This window comes from Erpetoichthys calabaricus, chromosome 1 (genome assembly GCF_900747795.2).
Source record: "Erpetoichthys calabaricus chromosome 1, fErpCal1.3, whole genome shotgun sequence".
NCBI classification, from domain to species: Eukaryota; Metazoa; Chordata; class Cladistia; order Polypteriformes; family Polypteridae; genus Erpetoichthys; species Erpetoichthys calabaricus.
The window spans coordinates 302,379,655-302,398,015 of record NC_041394.2 but is presented as its reverse complement, the minus strand read 5'-3'; the positions used below and the strand labels follow the sequence as shown (position 1 = coordinate 302,398,015).

At 38.0% G+C, this 18,361-nt stretch overlaps 1 protein-coding gene across 1 annotated transcript in view; it reads left to right on the top strand.

The window, feature by feature from the left end:
- LOC127526747 (uncharacterized) overlaps nucleotides 1-17,479 on the top strand; it is a 74,141-nt gene extending 56,662 nt beyond the window's left edge. Inside the window, exons 6-9 of the mRNA XM_051923290.1 lie at nucleotides 6,699-6,826; nucleotides 8,065-8,146; nucleotides 13,155-13,244; nucleotides 17,052-17,479. Coding sequence (XP_051779250.1) covers nucleotides 6,699-6,826; nucleotides 8,065-8,146; nucleotides 13,155-13,244; nucleotides 17,052-17,222 — 471 coding nt within the window. The 3' untranslated portion in view covers nucleotides 17,223-17,479. The remainder of the gene's footprint in view (nucleotides 1-6,698; nucleotides 6,827-8,064; nucleotides 8,147-13,154; nucleotides 13,245-17,051) is intronic.
- The last annotated feature ends 882 nt before the right edge of the window (nucleotides 17,480-18,361 follow it).

Genomic DNA, 18,361 nt, shown 5'->3' with positions numbered 1-18,361 from the left:
CGGTCACAGGGGTCTACTGGAGCCAATCCCAGCCAACACAGGGCGCAAGGCAGGAAACAAATCCCAGGAAGGGCGCCAACCCACCGAAGGGCACACACACCCACACCCACACACCAAACACACACTAGGGACAATTTAGGATCGCCAATGCACCTAACCTGCATGTCTTTGGACTGTGGGAGGAAACCGGAGCACCCGGAGGAAACCCACACAAACACAGGGAGAACGTGCAAACTCCACGCAGGGAGGATCCGGGAAGCAAACCCAGGTCTCCTTACTGCGAGACAGCAGCACTACCACTGTGCCACCATGCTGCCTCCAGGCTGCATATGCATATGAAAATCTTTCTGAATGTCACTCATTACATAATCCATACATGAGCATAAGTGAGGGTGTGTGCACATTTGGGCGCTGCTTTGGGTCAAGAGCTGCTGAGATATGCTCTGGTCCAATACAAACCCCAAATTTGATTAAGTGAGGCTGGAAAATCATTTTCTATGCTATGTGTTGATAAACCTGCTACATTTAAAGCCATCAGTAGTTTACAACTGAACGTTGTCTAAAATTAAGTACTGTATGGAGGTAATGCAATCATCATGAATTGCTTGCTTTATTGTCATAGATTTACAAATATGAAGTATCTGTTCTACTGTCTTTACACATGATTTAACACCAACATTTCTATCAACCAACCAGTTTCGTTTGGTGTGCTTTAAAGAGTACACCATTATAAGGTGCTTTACAAAGCAAAAAAAAGTAGCAGGATTCAAAAAAATAACAAAGAGTTTTCAAAAAATGACAGTGGAAGTGCTATTGGTACGGAAGACTTAGAAATGGACAGTAACAGGGAGAAATTCTTAAAGTGAAGTAGACAAAATGTTAAATTCTAAGGGTTATTTGGATGAACCCATTGCTGAAAATTCACAAATAGACCTATGGAGAACACACCAGAGTGTAGTAGCCACAAAGTTCTCATGTGCTGGTGAAGAGTTGCATCTTTGTTGAATCTTATTGGGAAGGCCAGACAAGAGTGAACTGTATACTTTATATTATGCTTGTAATTGAATTCAGTGTGCTGCATATCACAATGTATTGATGTTAATGGTCAGAGGTATGGTTTATAAAACTATTATCATCATGTTTACCATTAGATTTTTATTTGTATGTGCTAATCAACATGCAACACATCACTACTCTCCAGTGTTATAATTAGTGAGTATAGAAACTTTAACTTAAAGCTTCTGTCTTCCTTACCTGAAAAAATTCAGAACAACTTTGCCATTACTAAGGCAAGATAAACCCAACAAGACATGATTTGTGTATTCTCTAGGAGGTCAATACCTGCAATTAGTGCCTAGTATACAATATAGTCAATTTCCATAGAAGTAAGAAAACAGAAAATAAAGGTTAAACTGCAATCTAATAACAGTACACTAAAGTGTTACTAACCTGAAGTTAGTGCTGCTGCTTCAAAGTTCTAATAGACTGGGTCTGAAAGCCAGGCTATTTGCAAGTTGTGTTAAATCTGCCTGTTCTACCTTTGTCTTTTAGGTATTTTCTTACATTATACTGATTTTCCTGATACATTTTAAAGTCAAACATGTTACATTCTTTGGGGACTCTAAATTAGCCATATGTTAGTGAATTGGGCATGACTGGACTCTGTAGTGAACCTAGTATATGTCCTACCGAGCATTTCTTTCTTCCTAGCTTCATCTTCTCAGAAGGATGGATCAATCTCCATGACAGTTAATCTGTATGAATGTTACTTTGTTTAATTCTGTAAATTTCAAAGTTGAACAAACAAAAGATTATTTGAACAAATTAAAATAGCCAGAGTTGGTTCCTTCTATGTGAACAATGTTTTTGGGATGGAATCCTTCCCATTGAGAGTCTGAAATGGAAAAAAAAAAGGTTAAAAAATTAATGAATGGACATGCAATATGACTAATATACTTTGCTTTGTGTTTATTTTAATAGCTGCTACACCAAGCTGAATGTAAAGATGTGCTAAACATACTGTGACACCTTTGCTCATGTATTTACTCTTTTCTTACATTCATCCATGCATTTTCTGAACCTTCTTTTTCCACTACAGTGTCACAGGCAGTGCATAAAATCTGAAGTTAATATGTTCTTAAATGGCAAGTCTTTAGGACTTAAAATTAGTTTACCCCAGGAGAAAAGTACTTTCAAAGGACAAAATTAAAGAATAGCTTAAAGATAGGCAAGAAAGTATATAACTAAGAGTCATATTTCAAAACAACCAAAAATCAAAAAGATAAACTAAAGATTCAGACACTAAACTAATATCATTTGCTTTACTACTAGTAAGTAATTTGTATTTTTATTTTTAAAGAAGCAAGGATAGGACATCAGGTAATGCATGTCACTGTTGTTTATCATGGCTATGTGATGACATGATAGGGAATGCCCAGAGCCACAATGTACAGTATGTGTTAAGTAACAACTATACAGTCGGGTCAAGTTGGGGAGCATGCAGTAATACAGTGTGTTACTGCACCCACCACATGATGAAACAGCTCGGGATATCATTTGGAAACCCCCCAAGGCAGACATGCAGTCCAGTCCCACCTTCCGGAAATGACCATCTATCTGCTGCAGCCAAGTGTTATGTGGACAACCCCTTGGCCTTGTCCATCTGCTTGGGTCCTCAACAATGAGAATCCTGCGAGCCGGATCACCCTCAGAGAATCCAGCCACATGGCCGTAGTGCCGTAACTGATGCTCTCTCATAATGCAGGTAATGTGCCTCATTCAGGACTTCGAGAGTAACCGCTTGGTCAACAAAAATTCAAACCAGTGGTACTCAAGGATTCTCTGAAGAGACACAGTACCGAAGGAGTCCAGCCCTTGTCTCATGTCACTGGATAGCATCCATGTCTTGCAACCATATAGTAAGACAGGAAGCACCAGGGGCCTCATGTATAAATGGTGCGTACGCACAGAAATGTTGCGTACGAACATTTCCACGCTCAAATCGCGATGTATAAAACCTAAACTTGGCGTAAAGCCACGCACATTTCCACGGTACCTCATACCTTGGCATACGCAATTTCTCCGCTCGGTTTTGCAGACTGGCGGCACCCAGCGTCAAAGCAGTGCTACTGTTCCTGTGTGGTCACCCTTTCTTTCTTAGCTCCACATTCCTGACACGGCTTTATAAATACACTGAAACTAACTGCATATTGTTTATTAGTGTAATGCATCTGATTGTAATTAACCTGCAGCAATATAATGGTCCAGGGAATAGCCATAGTATTCCAAATACCATAACTGCTTTAGCGTTGTAACTCTCACTGCATCTTCTTCTTCTTTCAGCTGCTCCCATTAAGGGTTGCCACAGCAGATCATCTTTTTCCATATTACTCTCACTGCATCACTCGGAGTATTTATATCACTGTATCTGAGTGGGGAATCACAGCAGCAGCTGATCAGAAAGAGAATTATCGGTATACAGCATGAAGCAGACGCTGACTCAGCCACGGCAAAACACTTTAGAGACTTCCCAGTACGGACTTCGCGGTTTAGAAAAAGTTTCATCCCAAGAACTCTAAACGCACTCAATCAGTCCATCAAGTGCTCCTTGTAGAACTGTTTGTACTTATAAGTACAATTACCTCACTGTAAACTTGCACTACAGTTATAATATTGCACAACGTGCACCACTTTATAAAGCGCGTATTTACATATGATGACGGTATTCATTTTTAAGATGAAATGCAGCAAAATATGTTGATTATATTATACAGATAAAACTTTAACTTCATTTAAATAATCTGTATTGTTAATAATTAAACATGTGAGAACACGGTGCCGCAGTGCTAGCTAGTTCAGGGATTGTTCCTGCATTGCGTTGTATTCTTGCGCTGACGCGACACTGGAAAGATAGACGGATAGAATAATTAAACATGTACTACAAAGATATTTCAATGTTCCTTAAAAGTTTTGAAGAATCGGCGTTCTAAACTTACAAATGGCTTCATGTCTATTACATAGCTGATTGTGTGGCGATTGGGTATTTGGAGAAAGAAAAGTAAGGACAGGAATTGGAGGTTAGTACGTTTGAAAGAGACAGTACTGCTGTGATAAATTACGTCATTGAAGGTCGTGCATGGCGCAGCAAGCCTCTTGCGTGAGATATGAACAAGCACTGCGCCACCGTATTCCCATGTTTAATAACATGCTTTCATTCCTATCATCATGAAAAAGATATCACGTATACATCTCAGTATTTTAATTATTCAGAGAGCTGTAATATCACGAATGTAATGGATTATGTGTCCTGTCAGAGAAAGAGAAAGCCCGTTTAAGAAGCAGGTAGTGATTCACACACAGAGCACAAAGAAGATCAAATACAGAACAAAGCATTTAACGTCCTACTTTAGTTACAATGGGATTTGAGAAACTAGTAAATTAAACGATTTTAAGATGAAGTTTATGATGTTCTACTTTAATGGCAAAATAAACTACGTGATTAAAGTGGAAATTTCAAGATTAAAGTTGACATTTCGTGTTTTTTTCCCACTGTGTGCCTATTTTTTTGTCTGTACCCTAATAAGCTTTCGTATGACACTCAGACGGTGGGCTACGACTTGCCTTTTCAGGGCGACTTTGATATGTGATTTCTTTTTTATTTCGGGCACTGTTGCGACTTTGTGAACTTGAGCTTTCGAGTTTTTTCGACATTCTGTCACTCGATCAACTTCCTTTTGTTGATTATACCACTGTTTAAACCAACAAATAGTACGTTTTTTCTTTGCCTCCACTTGGTATTCGCTGAAATTCTTATATTTCCCCCGTGCTTTTCCCATTGTCTTTTCTCAGAAGACTATTTATATCGATTTGCATTTTCAAAGAGGCGTAATTCTGGGAGGAGTTGGGGCGGGACAGAAGGCGCGTGCACGTGCATTACTTTTCACGCTTATCGGGATTTATGTAGTGGAAGAACGTGAAAGTTTGCGTACGTACAGATTCCTGCATCTGGATTTTTCTGTGTGTACGCACATTCCCACTTTTGTGCTTACGCCATGATATAGTGTGAGTTCTTCACACGGCGTTATACATGAGGCCCCAGGACTCTAAAGACTTGGACCTTTGTCCTTTTGCAAAGTTATCAGAAGCACCCCACACCCCTTTAAAGTGACCTCATGACCCCCCCCCCCCCCCCCAAACACCCCGCCCCCATGCTCTCCCTGTCTGTCTACTGACATAATAGGAAGAGTCACCAGGGACATGAATGTCACTACTGAGGTAAGTAAACCTCTCGACATGGTCGACACTCCCAGACAAACTGCTGATGGCTGTGCCCAAGAAGTCATTAAAGGCCTGGATCTTAGTTTTTATCAAGGACACTTGCAAACCCAGACTCTCAGATTCCTCACTCATTCTCTCGAGAGCACCAATCTGATCCTCCATTGACTCTGTGAAGATTACAGCATTGTTGTCCAAGTCAAGATCAGTGAATCTTTCTTCACCAACAGATGCCCCACAGGTGCTGGACCTCATGATCCTGCCCACCACCCAGTCCATGCAAGCACTGAACAGAGTAAGAGCCAAGAACACAACCCTGACGAACCCCAGAATCAACTGAGAAAAACCCAGAGGTTCTGCCTCCACTCTGCACAGCACTCATAGTAGCAGTGTGCAGGCCGGCCATAACATCCAGCAACTTCGGGGGGAACCCACAAAGTCTCAGGATGTCCCACAGGGTAGTTCGATCAACTGAGAAAATAATATAGAAAATTGTAGCACATGTGAGGCAAAATTGAGTCCAAAATGGATGAAACGGTGAAATTCATCCAAATAACAAAAATTAATAAATAAATCACAAATAAAAATATTGTGACTATGAAAAGATATATAAAAAATAATAATGTTTTTAGACATATGCATGACAGATCAAACTCATGCGTTTGTGTTACATCCAATGGATGTAACATAGTCAATGGAGTAAATAAAGTGTCCCATTGAACAAAGAATATAGTGAACATTCAAAACTTTTTTTGTGGGCTTGTCAGGAGAATCATCAATTTCTTAAAAATGATCAGATATCCATGAATTGTGACCGAAAACTAGAGTTTTTAGAGAAAGTTAATGCCTGTATAGGGAGAACATGTTAATTCAACTTAGACAGTGAGCTTGCTGCCTGATTCCATTTTCCTACTTATACAGCCCATATGTGAATTAACTGAAGGCTGAAACTGTTGACCTATTTGTAAAGCCATAAATGTAAACTGGTCGCATGCCTTATTTGAACACAGGCTGATATAAAATAATTTAGTGACACAGAGCTATGTTTACTATATTTCTAGATAGATTTTAATTAGAGCTGAATTAGGAGTAAAATGACTACCAAAGCCAGCACCTGCATGACTGCACAAATCTTTTTTTCCTCTTGATAGGTAGGTGTATAATGTGCCTGTACATTTGATCCTAACGATTACATTTCAGCTATTCTGACTGCATTGACTATGACTTTAAATCCTTGTTACATTTCACTGATAAAACATTTCACTTCTAGCAGGTGCTTGAACTAGATTTTTGTATTGTTTAGGTGGCCCTTTTGATTTTTTATGTAATTTTAGTATTGGTTCAAAAACAAACCATATGTTAAGAAGCAAATGTATATGTTGCAAAAGCTTCACTAACCCTAAAATTATTGTATGTTATTACAGATGGGTGACACTGGGAAGAACATAATTGTAAAGTCCTTGGATGCTCTGGGAAATGGACACATTTTATGTGCTTTAGCTAATTCATTTTTACCTGGAACATTCACCATTGACATTCTCCTGAATGACAGGTCAGAACTAGGTTACAATTTTCCATTATATTCATTCACATGTTTCAGGCTTAGTCAAAGTTATGGCTCTTTTCTCTGGGTAGCACAATATTTATAGCAGCAGCTTCATGACATCAAAAGGCACAAACATTCTATGTTCCAAGACTATTACAATGCTCTGTCAGTATTAACAATATTGAGATGCCAAAATGACAGCGCCCATTAAAGAAAATGATGACCCCTGCTTACTGGGCAGAAGAGTACTGGCTTTCTGGCAGTACTCTGTGACTTCATACTTACATGAACAACCTGAACCTAGTTTTCTCAGCTGGGAATCCTAATTGCTTACCTAGCTCATGATATAGAGGGTCAGACACTCTCGACTCTGCCTAAGATCAGTATCCAGGGGGTTTTCTACCAGGACATCACTTTCTATTTCTTGCTGTGGTGCTTCCTGAGGCTCCAGTTATCGTATGGTCATTTGTTCCCTTGCAATTGTTGTCTTCCTGGCATGCAGGGATGCTCTCTTTTTGGCAATATAGTAGTTTTTTTGCTTCTAGGAGATTTTTGCTTCTTATACTTCGGCACCTTCTTGGTATCCTTGCCACTGATGCACTTTAACAAAGTGGGAAATTATCTCTAGTTGAGATAAAGATAAACCAAATCTATGGTTTCATGTCTGCTTTTGGAGTATCTAAATCTTTTGGATATGCTTGATGTTTAATGCTATCAGAAATTCATCACCACATTCAAATCATTGCAAGTACCCAGGTTTGCAAATGAACCCAAAATGATTTTTAAAATGTATTTCATTAAAAAAGTCATCCAGCATCCAAACTACTTCTTTGCTATATTGCTCTGCTAACATATGTTTTTTAGGATTCAAAAATATTGCCCATAACTGCAAAATATTAGAGCTAGAAAGTACACTTTTTGTACTTTTGGACAGCTTTGACATATTACAAGAGGGATAAAGGTACTAGGGGTAAGTCCCTGGTCTTTATTATACTATATTGGCAATATATTTTTTAACAGAAACATCAGATGATTTTGTTTACATGTATAATTCAAATTTGTGTTATTTGTTCACTCAGATACTTTTTATTATTAAGATGTGGATGGAGAGCTTTCAACATGAAATAAACAAAAACACTTAAAGGAGTAAATATTTGTACTTTGATGTGTATTTACAACAAATGTAGATTTATTGATGTTTTTCTTGTAGATTTTGCATGATGCATGCCAATTTCATTTTGCAGGTGGACAGCGAACCTGGCTTTGAAAACTCTGGAGAAGCTTTTTTATATTTCATCTTCATTTACATCTGATGATCTGCAGGAGGTGAAATATGAAACTTCTTAAAATCGTTAGCTCTTTGTGTTTTTTTAAATTTTACTGTACATTTTTTCATTCTCAAGTTTAAAATAGGGTTACATGGTACAAATTATAAATTGCAACAGCAGCAGTGACAGATACATTATGCAACTTTTGTTGATGCAACTCTTTGAGTATGTGCTTAAATAGATCTATTTTTTGTTATTGAGAAGTTTTTAATGATCACAGTTCAGTGTTCCTGTTGAGGACTGGCACAGAACTGGTAGTCTTGTGGGTTAAAATTCAACACCCTAGCCAATACAGCACATTTCCTATCCATTATTTGATGGTCTTGTGTCTGGTGGCCTGTTCAGCTCTATTAATCATTTAGGATTGTCTGTTTCCAAACCTGGGCGGCACGGTGGCGCAGTGGGTAGCACTACTGCCTCGTAGTTGGAAGACCTGGGGACCCGGGTTCGCTTCCCGGGCCCTCCCTGCGTGGAGTTTGCATGTTCTCCCCGTGTCTGCGTGGGTTTTCTCCGGGCACTCCGGTTTCCTCCCACAGTCCAAAGACATGCTGGTTAGGTGGATTGGCGATTCTAAATTGGCCCTAGTGTGTGCTTGGTGTATGGGTGTGTTTGTGTGTGTCCTGCGGTGGGTTGGCACCCTGCCCGGGATTGGTTCCTGCCTTGTGCCCTGTGTTGGCTGGGATTGGCTCCAGCAGACCCCCGTGACCCTGTGTTCGGATTCAGCGGGTTGGAAAATGGATGGATGGATGGATGGATGTTTCCAAACCTTGTTTTTAGAAAGTTGTTAGTTAGCCTATTCTGTATGTCTCTGTAACAGAGAAGCAAAGTTTTGTTTACCCAGGTAAAATCCAGAGAGAATATGCAGCCCCCACAAAGTGCCTTTGTTGAGATTTGGATCAAGGTTTCTATGCTAACCAATGTGGTGCTATTACTCCCCATGTAAGAATATAAATTACCCTATAATGTAATATCTATATGGTTATTTCTCATCATTTAGACTGAATGAGAGTCCTATAGACTTGCAGGGATGCACCAAACAAACAATGCATTGCGGCACTGAAAACTAGAGGTTAAGAGCTCTAACCACATACCTTTGATATGCTCTTGACAATAGAATAGCACTATATAAAACAAAGTTATGAAGTGTTGAAAATTAATGAGCTTAAAATGATACTTTTCTCCTTCTTTGGGTTTATGGCTTATAGTAAAGCAATCTTTAGTAGAAGTAGTAGAACTTGTGATCCATATTACTAACCGAAAATGCTAAACCGGATGATGGACGCAGGCACATCCGGCAATGGGCCGTAGCTGCAAAAAGACGTACTGCGCAGGCGCTAAAAACAGTCCGCGAGAGTCGTCTGAGGAGCCGAGAAAGGCGGACAAAAGAGGGCGAGAGAGGCGGATGAGGGGCCGCGAGAGGCGGACAAGACCACAGAAAAAAGGAGTGAGCACAGGAAAACTGGAGAAATGAGGAAACTCAGGCAAAGCACGAAACACATTGCACACGAGACTAGACCCAAAAAAAAAAAAAAAAAAATAGAGGCTCGCGCACAACAGCAAGGCCCCCCCCCCCCCCCCCAAACAGGCACCGGACGGGACACACACCAAGAGGGGGATTCAACAAGCCCATGGAACACAAAAAAAAGAACACAAAACCACCCCACAGACCCTACAAGCAAGGGACGGGACACACACAAACAGGGGGATTCAACAAGACACAGGAACACAAAAAGAAAGAAGATGCTCCCGCGACAACAATCCTCACCCCCCCCCCCACCACCCCCACCCCACACACACACACACACACACATCCATAAGAAGTGACACCCAAAGCCACATATTCTAAAGTGAACATCAACACCTTCACACTAGACAGCATAGGTGTCAGCATTGGTGGATTTCCTTACAATAAAGCACTATTAACCGTTCAACTGCAGAAAAGGAAACATATTAACAGTGACTGCGATCCTCCATATTACTTATCCATATTTCGCATGCTGAGAAAGAAACAAGTCATGAATACACGGTCACGGGTACAAAACGAAAAGGAAAGGATAACAGGAACAAACACACGAACACGAAAGAAACAACAAAATAGACGGCTATGCAGCATAGGTGGATCTCATTACAATAAGGCACTATTAACCGTTCAACCGCAGAAAAGGCTCCATATTAACAGTGAGTGCAATACTCCTTATTACTTATCCATATTTTTAAAAGAAAAAATGACTCGACTCCAAATACGCAAAGCTCAACTAAAGCTTCTAACTAACGATGTACCTAAAAGTAAAAACTTTATGAACTGCATTAGATCCTACAATAGTTCATTTAATATGCACAAATCTACATCCTAGATCCACATGACGCAAACTATCAATCAAAGTGCTGCATCGCAACAGGCACGGATTCAAAACGAAACACCTCCCGTCTCAGACATACGTTAATGGCAGCGAAGGCTACAACGGGCTTCTCACACAGCACAGGCAAATCGATTACAGCTCCAAAACAACACGTCCCAAATACTACACATGCAACAACGCGCCTCTCAAACGGCACAAGCAAAACATACACCAGGAAAATTCATTCAGATTAATGAATGTCATTTGCAATCATTGTCATTTAGTTCACTTCCCTGAAGAAACAACTGGCAATACAAGTTATACATTTACACGTTGTTGTCAAAAGGGTCAAATTAGACTGCCTTCTTTACATTCATATACTGAATATCTACAGAAGCTTATAACTGACGATGTACCTGAAAGTGAAATCTTTATCAACTACATTAGATCCTACAAATCGGAATCCACTATGAACATTAACGGTGGCACTGCACGTGACATCCGTCTTGAAAAAATGTTGTTTATTGATGAATGTTCAAAGGCATGAACAAACGTTTATGAATAATAATATTCGATTTGGAGGAAAGGTACTTTTATGAGGAGGAGATTTTAGACAGTGATTAGCTATTCTTCCAGATGCCATTCACTCAGCTATTGTTCAGTGCACCTTAAAATACGCAGACAATTGGCATTGCTTTCAAAAGATACAGTTAGTAAAAAAGATACGATGTCCAGAAACAGATCATAACAATTGCTTATTACAACTGAGAGATGGTACACTCACCAATACAGATGGACTTCACCCACATATTATTACAATTCCTCAAGCCTTTATCTGCGACGACTTAGTTACAGAGAGATTTGGAACAGCAATCTCATTAGACCAAATGCCCCTTTTAACACAACGCACTATATTATGTCCAAAAAATATTAATGTGGAAAACATAAATACCCAAGTCATTCCATTACTTCCTGGAAAGACACAACTCTTTCTAAGCTCTGACAAACTTGACTCTGATCACAACAATAACCATCTTAAATGACCTTACAAGTTCTGAGCTGGAATTACCTTTTACACTTAAACGGCGTGTACAAAGAAATTTTCAAATAAACCTTTACACTGTGCCACACACTTTATTGGGTGCTTTCTATTTGCATCATCTACACCGTCACACTATTCTATATCTCATTCATACATCACGCTCTTTGTCATTCCCAACACCAGGGGTTGGCGAGCGAAGCGAGCAGGGGGCAGAGCCCCCTAGTAGTAATAATAGTTGTAGGTGAATTTGTAATAGTAGTAGTGCAGTATAGAGTGAATTCTTACTTGCATGTCTGACAGTCACCACATTGCTACTTTGAGTAGCGCTTTGAGTAGTGAGAAAAGCGCTATATAAATACAAAAAATTATTAAAAAATTTAAAAAATATATATTATTATTATTACTTTCCAGCACCATCATAAACAAGAATGTTTTAAAAGATATATTGTTAACTTTATTGTATGTAATAGAAAACAATTTTCAGCTTACCTGATATATTCTTTAGTCCTGTCTCCATGCATGACCTTCCATTCATCTATAAAGAATTTCTGGTACTAATATAAGTTGCATCTGTATTCCCGACATATGTTTTGAATTACATTTCAAACAATACTTTATGTTAACAATGAAGCAAAAAGTACAGAAACATATCTCCTTAAACAGTAAGTTTATTAAGTAAATACTTTGTGTTTAAGAGGTTCGTTGAAATGAAACACTGGCTAACTAGTCAGTCACATAAGAACACATGATACATGCATTTAAAAGATTTTTGTGCTTTCACTAGCTACATTTCCAATAGCAAAGCTGTGACTACAAGGAGTGGCCGGTAGGGACACCCATGCAGACCATGATCCCAGAAGTGAGCAAATGAAGCCTAAATGAAAATAAGTTTATTATAAAAATCAAAGGTAATAAAAACTGATAAAACGTTTTTTGGAAGCCCAATATATCAACAAAAAGTAACAGATGACTTAGACTCTTTGTGCCTATCTAGACATGTGCTTTGATCCTGACTATGATTTGCAATGCCTTTCTGTCTTATACACCTCACTTACCTACTTATAACAGCTTTTGCTTTTTCTCCATATCTGGGCTTTCTTCCTTCCGCAATTGAACATTTGTTCACTTTGCCTATAACTCCAGGATCACCATATACAGTAGATGGCCAGAATGATTTTTGAACCCGTCCTGGGGCTTTGAGAACATTTCTTGTATCAGGAATGTTAGGAACTTCTGGGATTCACCTCTCTACAGCTCCCCTTAGTGACTTCAGTCTTCCCTGTAGTCTTGTATCCCATAACTCAATTAAATGATTAGTCCAACAACCAGTTGTCTGTCTTTCAAATGAATGAGTACAGCAACATATATACTGTTTCAAGTCTTCCTGCTGCTACCTTATAACATGGGTAACTCCTGGAATATTTTCTCTTGTCCCCCACTACCCTAAAATCATATTTCTGTCACACGGACAACTCTCTCCAGCCATACCACTACCAGTGCATCTTATGGCCCAACACCTTTCCAGCACGTTAAAAAGTCACTGCAGTTACAGTCTCTACCAGGCCTTCCTTCACGAATGTTACAGTTATTCATGTTGTACTAATAAGTCATTATATATTTTTCAGGGTGATTCCACAGCTCTGTGTGCCTATATCTGCTGTATTTTCATGGCAGGCTACAAGTACAGACAATTTACAGCAGTGGCAAAACGTCTTGTAAGTAAATCATTTTTAACATTGTCTTCCTGCACCTTTGATAAATTATTTCAAACATCAATAATAATGTTAAGAATATAAAACAGTCATCTGTCTGTATGCATCTTAAGCTATGGGACACACTAGAAATGACAGTATGCTACAATTGCAATTCTAAAAATCCAAGGTAATACATACACTGTCATTGGAGAAAACAGTTGTTTCCTTTTGAAGTTATGCTATAAGCATCCTTTTCAAGGGCTGTATTTTGTATTTATTTTTTGTTACATTGACTTTCTACTTGAGACAATCCATGTGTTAATTAGGGAAACCCACAGAGTTGCCTTCAATGTGAGTTTGGTGAAATCACAGAACTGTGCAGTAACTTTGACAAACTCCACAAAATGCATGAATTTAATTCACTGGACTAGAAGATCTGAACTAGTTTTGAGTGGATTACAATGATGTGATTATCTTTAAAGTGTCCCTGAGGGCTATGGAATTTTATGCCAACTATGTTTGACTGATTATTGTGGCCAAAAATGTGAACTGTGCTGTGAGGCACCATTGCTAACCACTGCACCAATGTGCCTCAAACAACAAAAGATACAGATAGAAAGAATACCACAAACAAAATGCATCAAAAGGACATAATTTGTCAATAAGTAAATAAAATATAGAACATTGCTCACAATGTTCGAATATTGGGGCATACATTGGCCATTCCATGATGCGGCAGCATGGAACTGGATATTTCCATTGTGCATTGTGAAAGATTGAGGCACGGTCGTCCTCTTGAACCCTCAGACCAGACGTTAGACACCAGATAAAAGTCCAATATGACTTTATTTTATCAATAAACAGTGCACAAAGCACCCTACACTCCACAATACTCATATAAATAAACAATAATCAATCAATAAACCAATCCTCCTCTCCCAGACGCGTTGCCACCCTTCCACCCAGTTCAGCTCGACGTCTGGGATTTCCCATAGTCCTTTTATAGTCCTTGACCCGGAAGTGTTTCGCCCTCTCTGTCCACGTGATTAGGAACACTTCCTGGTCATATAAAAACTCTTCTTCACCCCGGAGGCACGTCGTTTCTTCCTGTCATGTGATCATGATGCATCTCCGGGTTATAGGGCACATAAGAGTCTCCAAGTCCCCCTACAGCGACTCCTGTTGGCCCCCAAGGTATCCAGCAGGGCTGAGTATAAAAACTACATAGTCCATGAGGCCCTGCTGGAACTCGGGGCACGTCCACGCTGTTGGGAGAGCTCCACGTGGCGGCTTGGGGGTGAGGGCTGGAATATTTAGCCGGCCACCCACCACAGCATATGCCTCACACATTTTTCTTCTATCAAGGAGAAAGAAATGCTTTGTAAATAGCATTAAATCTTTCTTTATTAATATTTCATTGGGCCTCCTGTGTTTTCTGGCAAAGGGAGGAGGAGAGCTCCTTTAAAGCTTGTTTTTAACTCATACCTGGGACACACAGCTGATTATACATAAAAATGTGATAAGCATCAGTTCTTCCAGAGGCAAATCAATCACAAACTACCTCTAATGTCAAAACATTTAAAAAAATATTCAAACCTCATTAAAAAATAAAACCTTTCAAATGAACACAATTTACCATGTAAAAGAAGTTAAAATTCTTCTTTGAGGCAGATGGATTTTTAGTTTCTCACTGACTGTATACAAACATTGGAGTTAGCCCCCTGATGATCTCCAAAGCATACCTGAGTGCAGACCTTTTCTGATCATACTTGTAGGCGAATGCCCAGCTTGTTCGCAGACAAGGTATTAACCCTTTATGTTTCTATAAATGTTTACCCTTCCTGCATATGCATACTTAGCCATGCAGTACCGACAGTGAGTGCACAGGGATCAGTGTTATATATCCAGTGGCAGTAATCATAATTTTCTCAATATGGTCACGGCAAATACAGCATATTTGCTGTGAAAAATGCTTAGGCAAATTTCAGTGTGTGATCAACAATGGATGTTGCAGCACCCCTTACCCCAGACACAACCTCACAGATACAATTCCCAATATAAAAAAGGTTTATTAATAATAATACCTTACACATAGGCTTCAAAATTGGCATAAACCAAACACAATTCTTCTTCTCTCACTTTTGTTCTCTGTCTTCTTCTCCACTCCTTCCATGCAAGCTTTGTCTGTCCTCTACACCTGACTCCAACTTATTATCAATGATTGAAAATTTTTTGCACACATTCTGCCTTGGATTCTTAGTCAGAGAGGCAAACAGAGTTGAATGTATCAGGAAATCAGCCAGTTAGTCATTAAGTAGAATGACAAAAGATGAAGAAAATGCCAACCTGAATGGCAAATTACTGTAGCACATAGTTCTGATTAACCCCCGGATTGGTCTCCTTAGTTCTGATCTCTTCCAGCACTGAAATAATTTACATAAGATAATCAGAACTGCTATATCACACTATGAAGTGTTTTATATAATTATGGTTTTGTGTATCTAATAAAATAAAGGTGTTTAGATTACTGTTATAAATTACATTGCTATGTTCTTTCATTTCAAGAAGCATTATTTTTGTGCTCTCTAGGTCTATTTTAATGGAAGGCCTGGAAATGGTAAAAGGTTATAAAAAATAAAAAAAAGGAAAGTGAATAAATAAATGAGATAAATTAAATCATCAGCATACTGAACAAATCTAGACTATAGACTAGATTATTTTTTAATGTCTAAATTTTATGTAATGAAGCAGTAGTTCTCTTTGGAGAATAAAGTGTTGAAAACCTTTATTTTAACTTGACTTCAAGTTTTCATTATGTTAAAATGTAATTTTAGTTTCCTTAATTAATTTTCATAGAATTAATAGGAAGCAAATTTAAAAATGAAAGTAAATATTGGGACAATAAAATTATCTGTTTTTAGTTAAACACTCATGTTTAATTTTATAACTAAATTAAAATTATATTAAATATATAATGTTAAGAACATGTTATGGGACCTTGAGTTTTTCTGTAATAATTTAACTGTTTGATTTGTTTTATTTTTTGTTTGCAATTTTTGTTAGTCATTTTTTGACATTGGTGCCGCCATTTTCTAAAGGGTGTTACCATTTTATACATTGTCTTTCATGGGTGCTGCTGTATTATTTATAACAATGGTACTGGCAGAAGACACTTATGCCATGATTCTGCCATTTCGAGGGACAGCAGCACCCATAGATTAACATCCAAATTTTGGATCTCAAACAAAGGCTCAAAGGCACCTCAAAATTACTAAGAATATTCAGCATGGAGCATAGATAGATAGATAGATAGATAGATAGATAGATAGATAGATAGATAGATAGATAGATAGATAGATAGATAGATAGATAGATAGATAGATAGATAGATAGATAGATAGATAGATACTGTATGTCAGTACTATTAAATCTCTTTTTACACAGAAAAAAGTATTTGCTCTTTTCACATACATGACCATCCCACTAGACTGAACCTGTAATGATTCACTTAGCACTTAGCAAAAACAAACTTCAGCATGAAAAAGGCACTATATAAATAAATGTATTATTATTATTATTATTATACCAATTTGTATCTTTATTATTTAAAGCAAGCAAAAAATTGTCTCTTTTACATGCCAAACATAAATAAAACACAATAATTGAAAGCTACACACAGTTTGTTGAGTTTCAGTGTATTTTTTAGAGTCTAGTGGCATGTTGCCTCATGGCAGTAAATTATGTAGTGCAATCTTTTTAATTATTCAATCAGCATGGATGGATCCACTTAATGTTCTTACTTGGAAACACTTGTTACTTAATTTGCAGAAACAATTGGATATCCAAATTGCTGGCATAAAGTCCAAACTTACAACTTTTCAATCTGAAATATTAGACCAGGAGCAGATCCTACAGAAAAGCCAGCTACAACAATGGATAATAGAATTTGATAATGGTAAGACTTTTTTCATTTTGTTAATAAGTGTTTTTTTGCATTAATTCTAAAAGAGATAGCAGCCTTCCAATACTAAAACTGAATTTTATATAGATTATAGAAAATCCCAAAAATTTTGAAAAAAAAAAAGAATTTGCATGTAGGCTGATGAAATCGCATCAAAAATCATACCATTTAATAATGCAGTTGCAAGATGGTCTTGAGCCAAAATGAAAAACTAAAATTCTCCTAATAAAATGTATCATCCTGAATGCAGGAAGCAATAGGGACCAAATTGGAACTATAATGTCATAGAATTATAGAAGCATTGCTAATGTAAATAATTGAGAACAATAAAATATTTTTGGATATACAGTATCTCCTTTAGGGAAAGCAAACAAGGTAGAAGAAGACACTATATGTCAAATATAATATGTAGAACAAGGAAACAAATTAACTCCAGAGATACAGTTATTGGAGGGCGCAATGGGACTCTGAATTACAATAATTATAACAATAGTTTTACATGGTTCTATGAAATATGACATAAAAAACATCAAAGATATGGTGATTATGGGAGTCTAGAACATCATTGAGAAAAGGACAGAAGAGGAAACGGAAATAAAGGTAATGCTAAATGACATGACTGATTCTTCACCAACACAGGGCAACACTGAGAAATTTTTTTTAAAAACTTGCATCCATTCAGTCATTTTGTGATCCTCTCAAGCCAGTCAAGGGGCCAGGCAGCCAGAGCTTTTCTAAACAGCACTGCACGCAAAATGAGTTCCAAACCTGGATGAAATCCAAATCCACTGCAGAGTACATTCTCTCACACAAAGGCCAGTTTGACCTCATATAATAACCATTTCTATACACCTTTTACAAACGGGTAGACTAAAGTACCAGGACAAAACAACATCAGAAGTTTCACAAACAAGAGGCAATTCAGCCCATCATACACCAATGCAGATACAGACTATACGCAAATAGGGTAATCACATTTAAATATTAAAAAAAAATCAAAAATATGTGAACTGTGATGAGGAAGACTGAGAAAAGACAATTTACAAAGCCTTTGCATGTATGAGGAACAATCTTTGAAAATGTGCAGAACAGAGTAAGTGAATGAAGCAAATATTTTATAAAATAATTTTATAAATTAACTGAAAGGAATGCAACATGCAGAGATTTAAAGGATCTA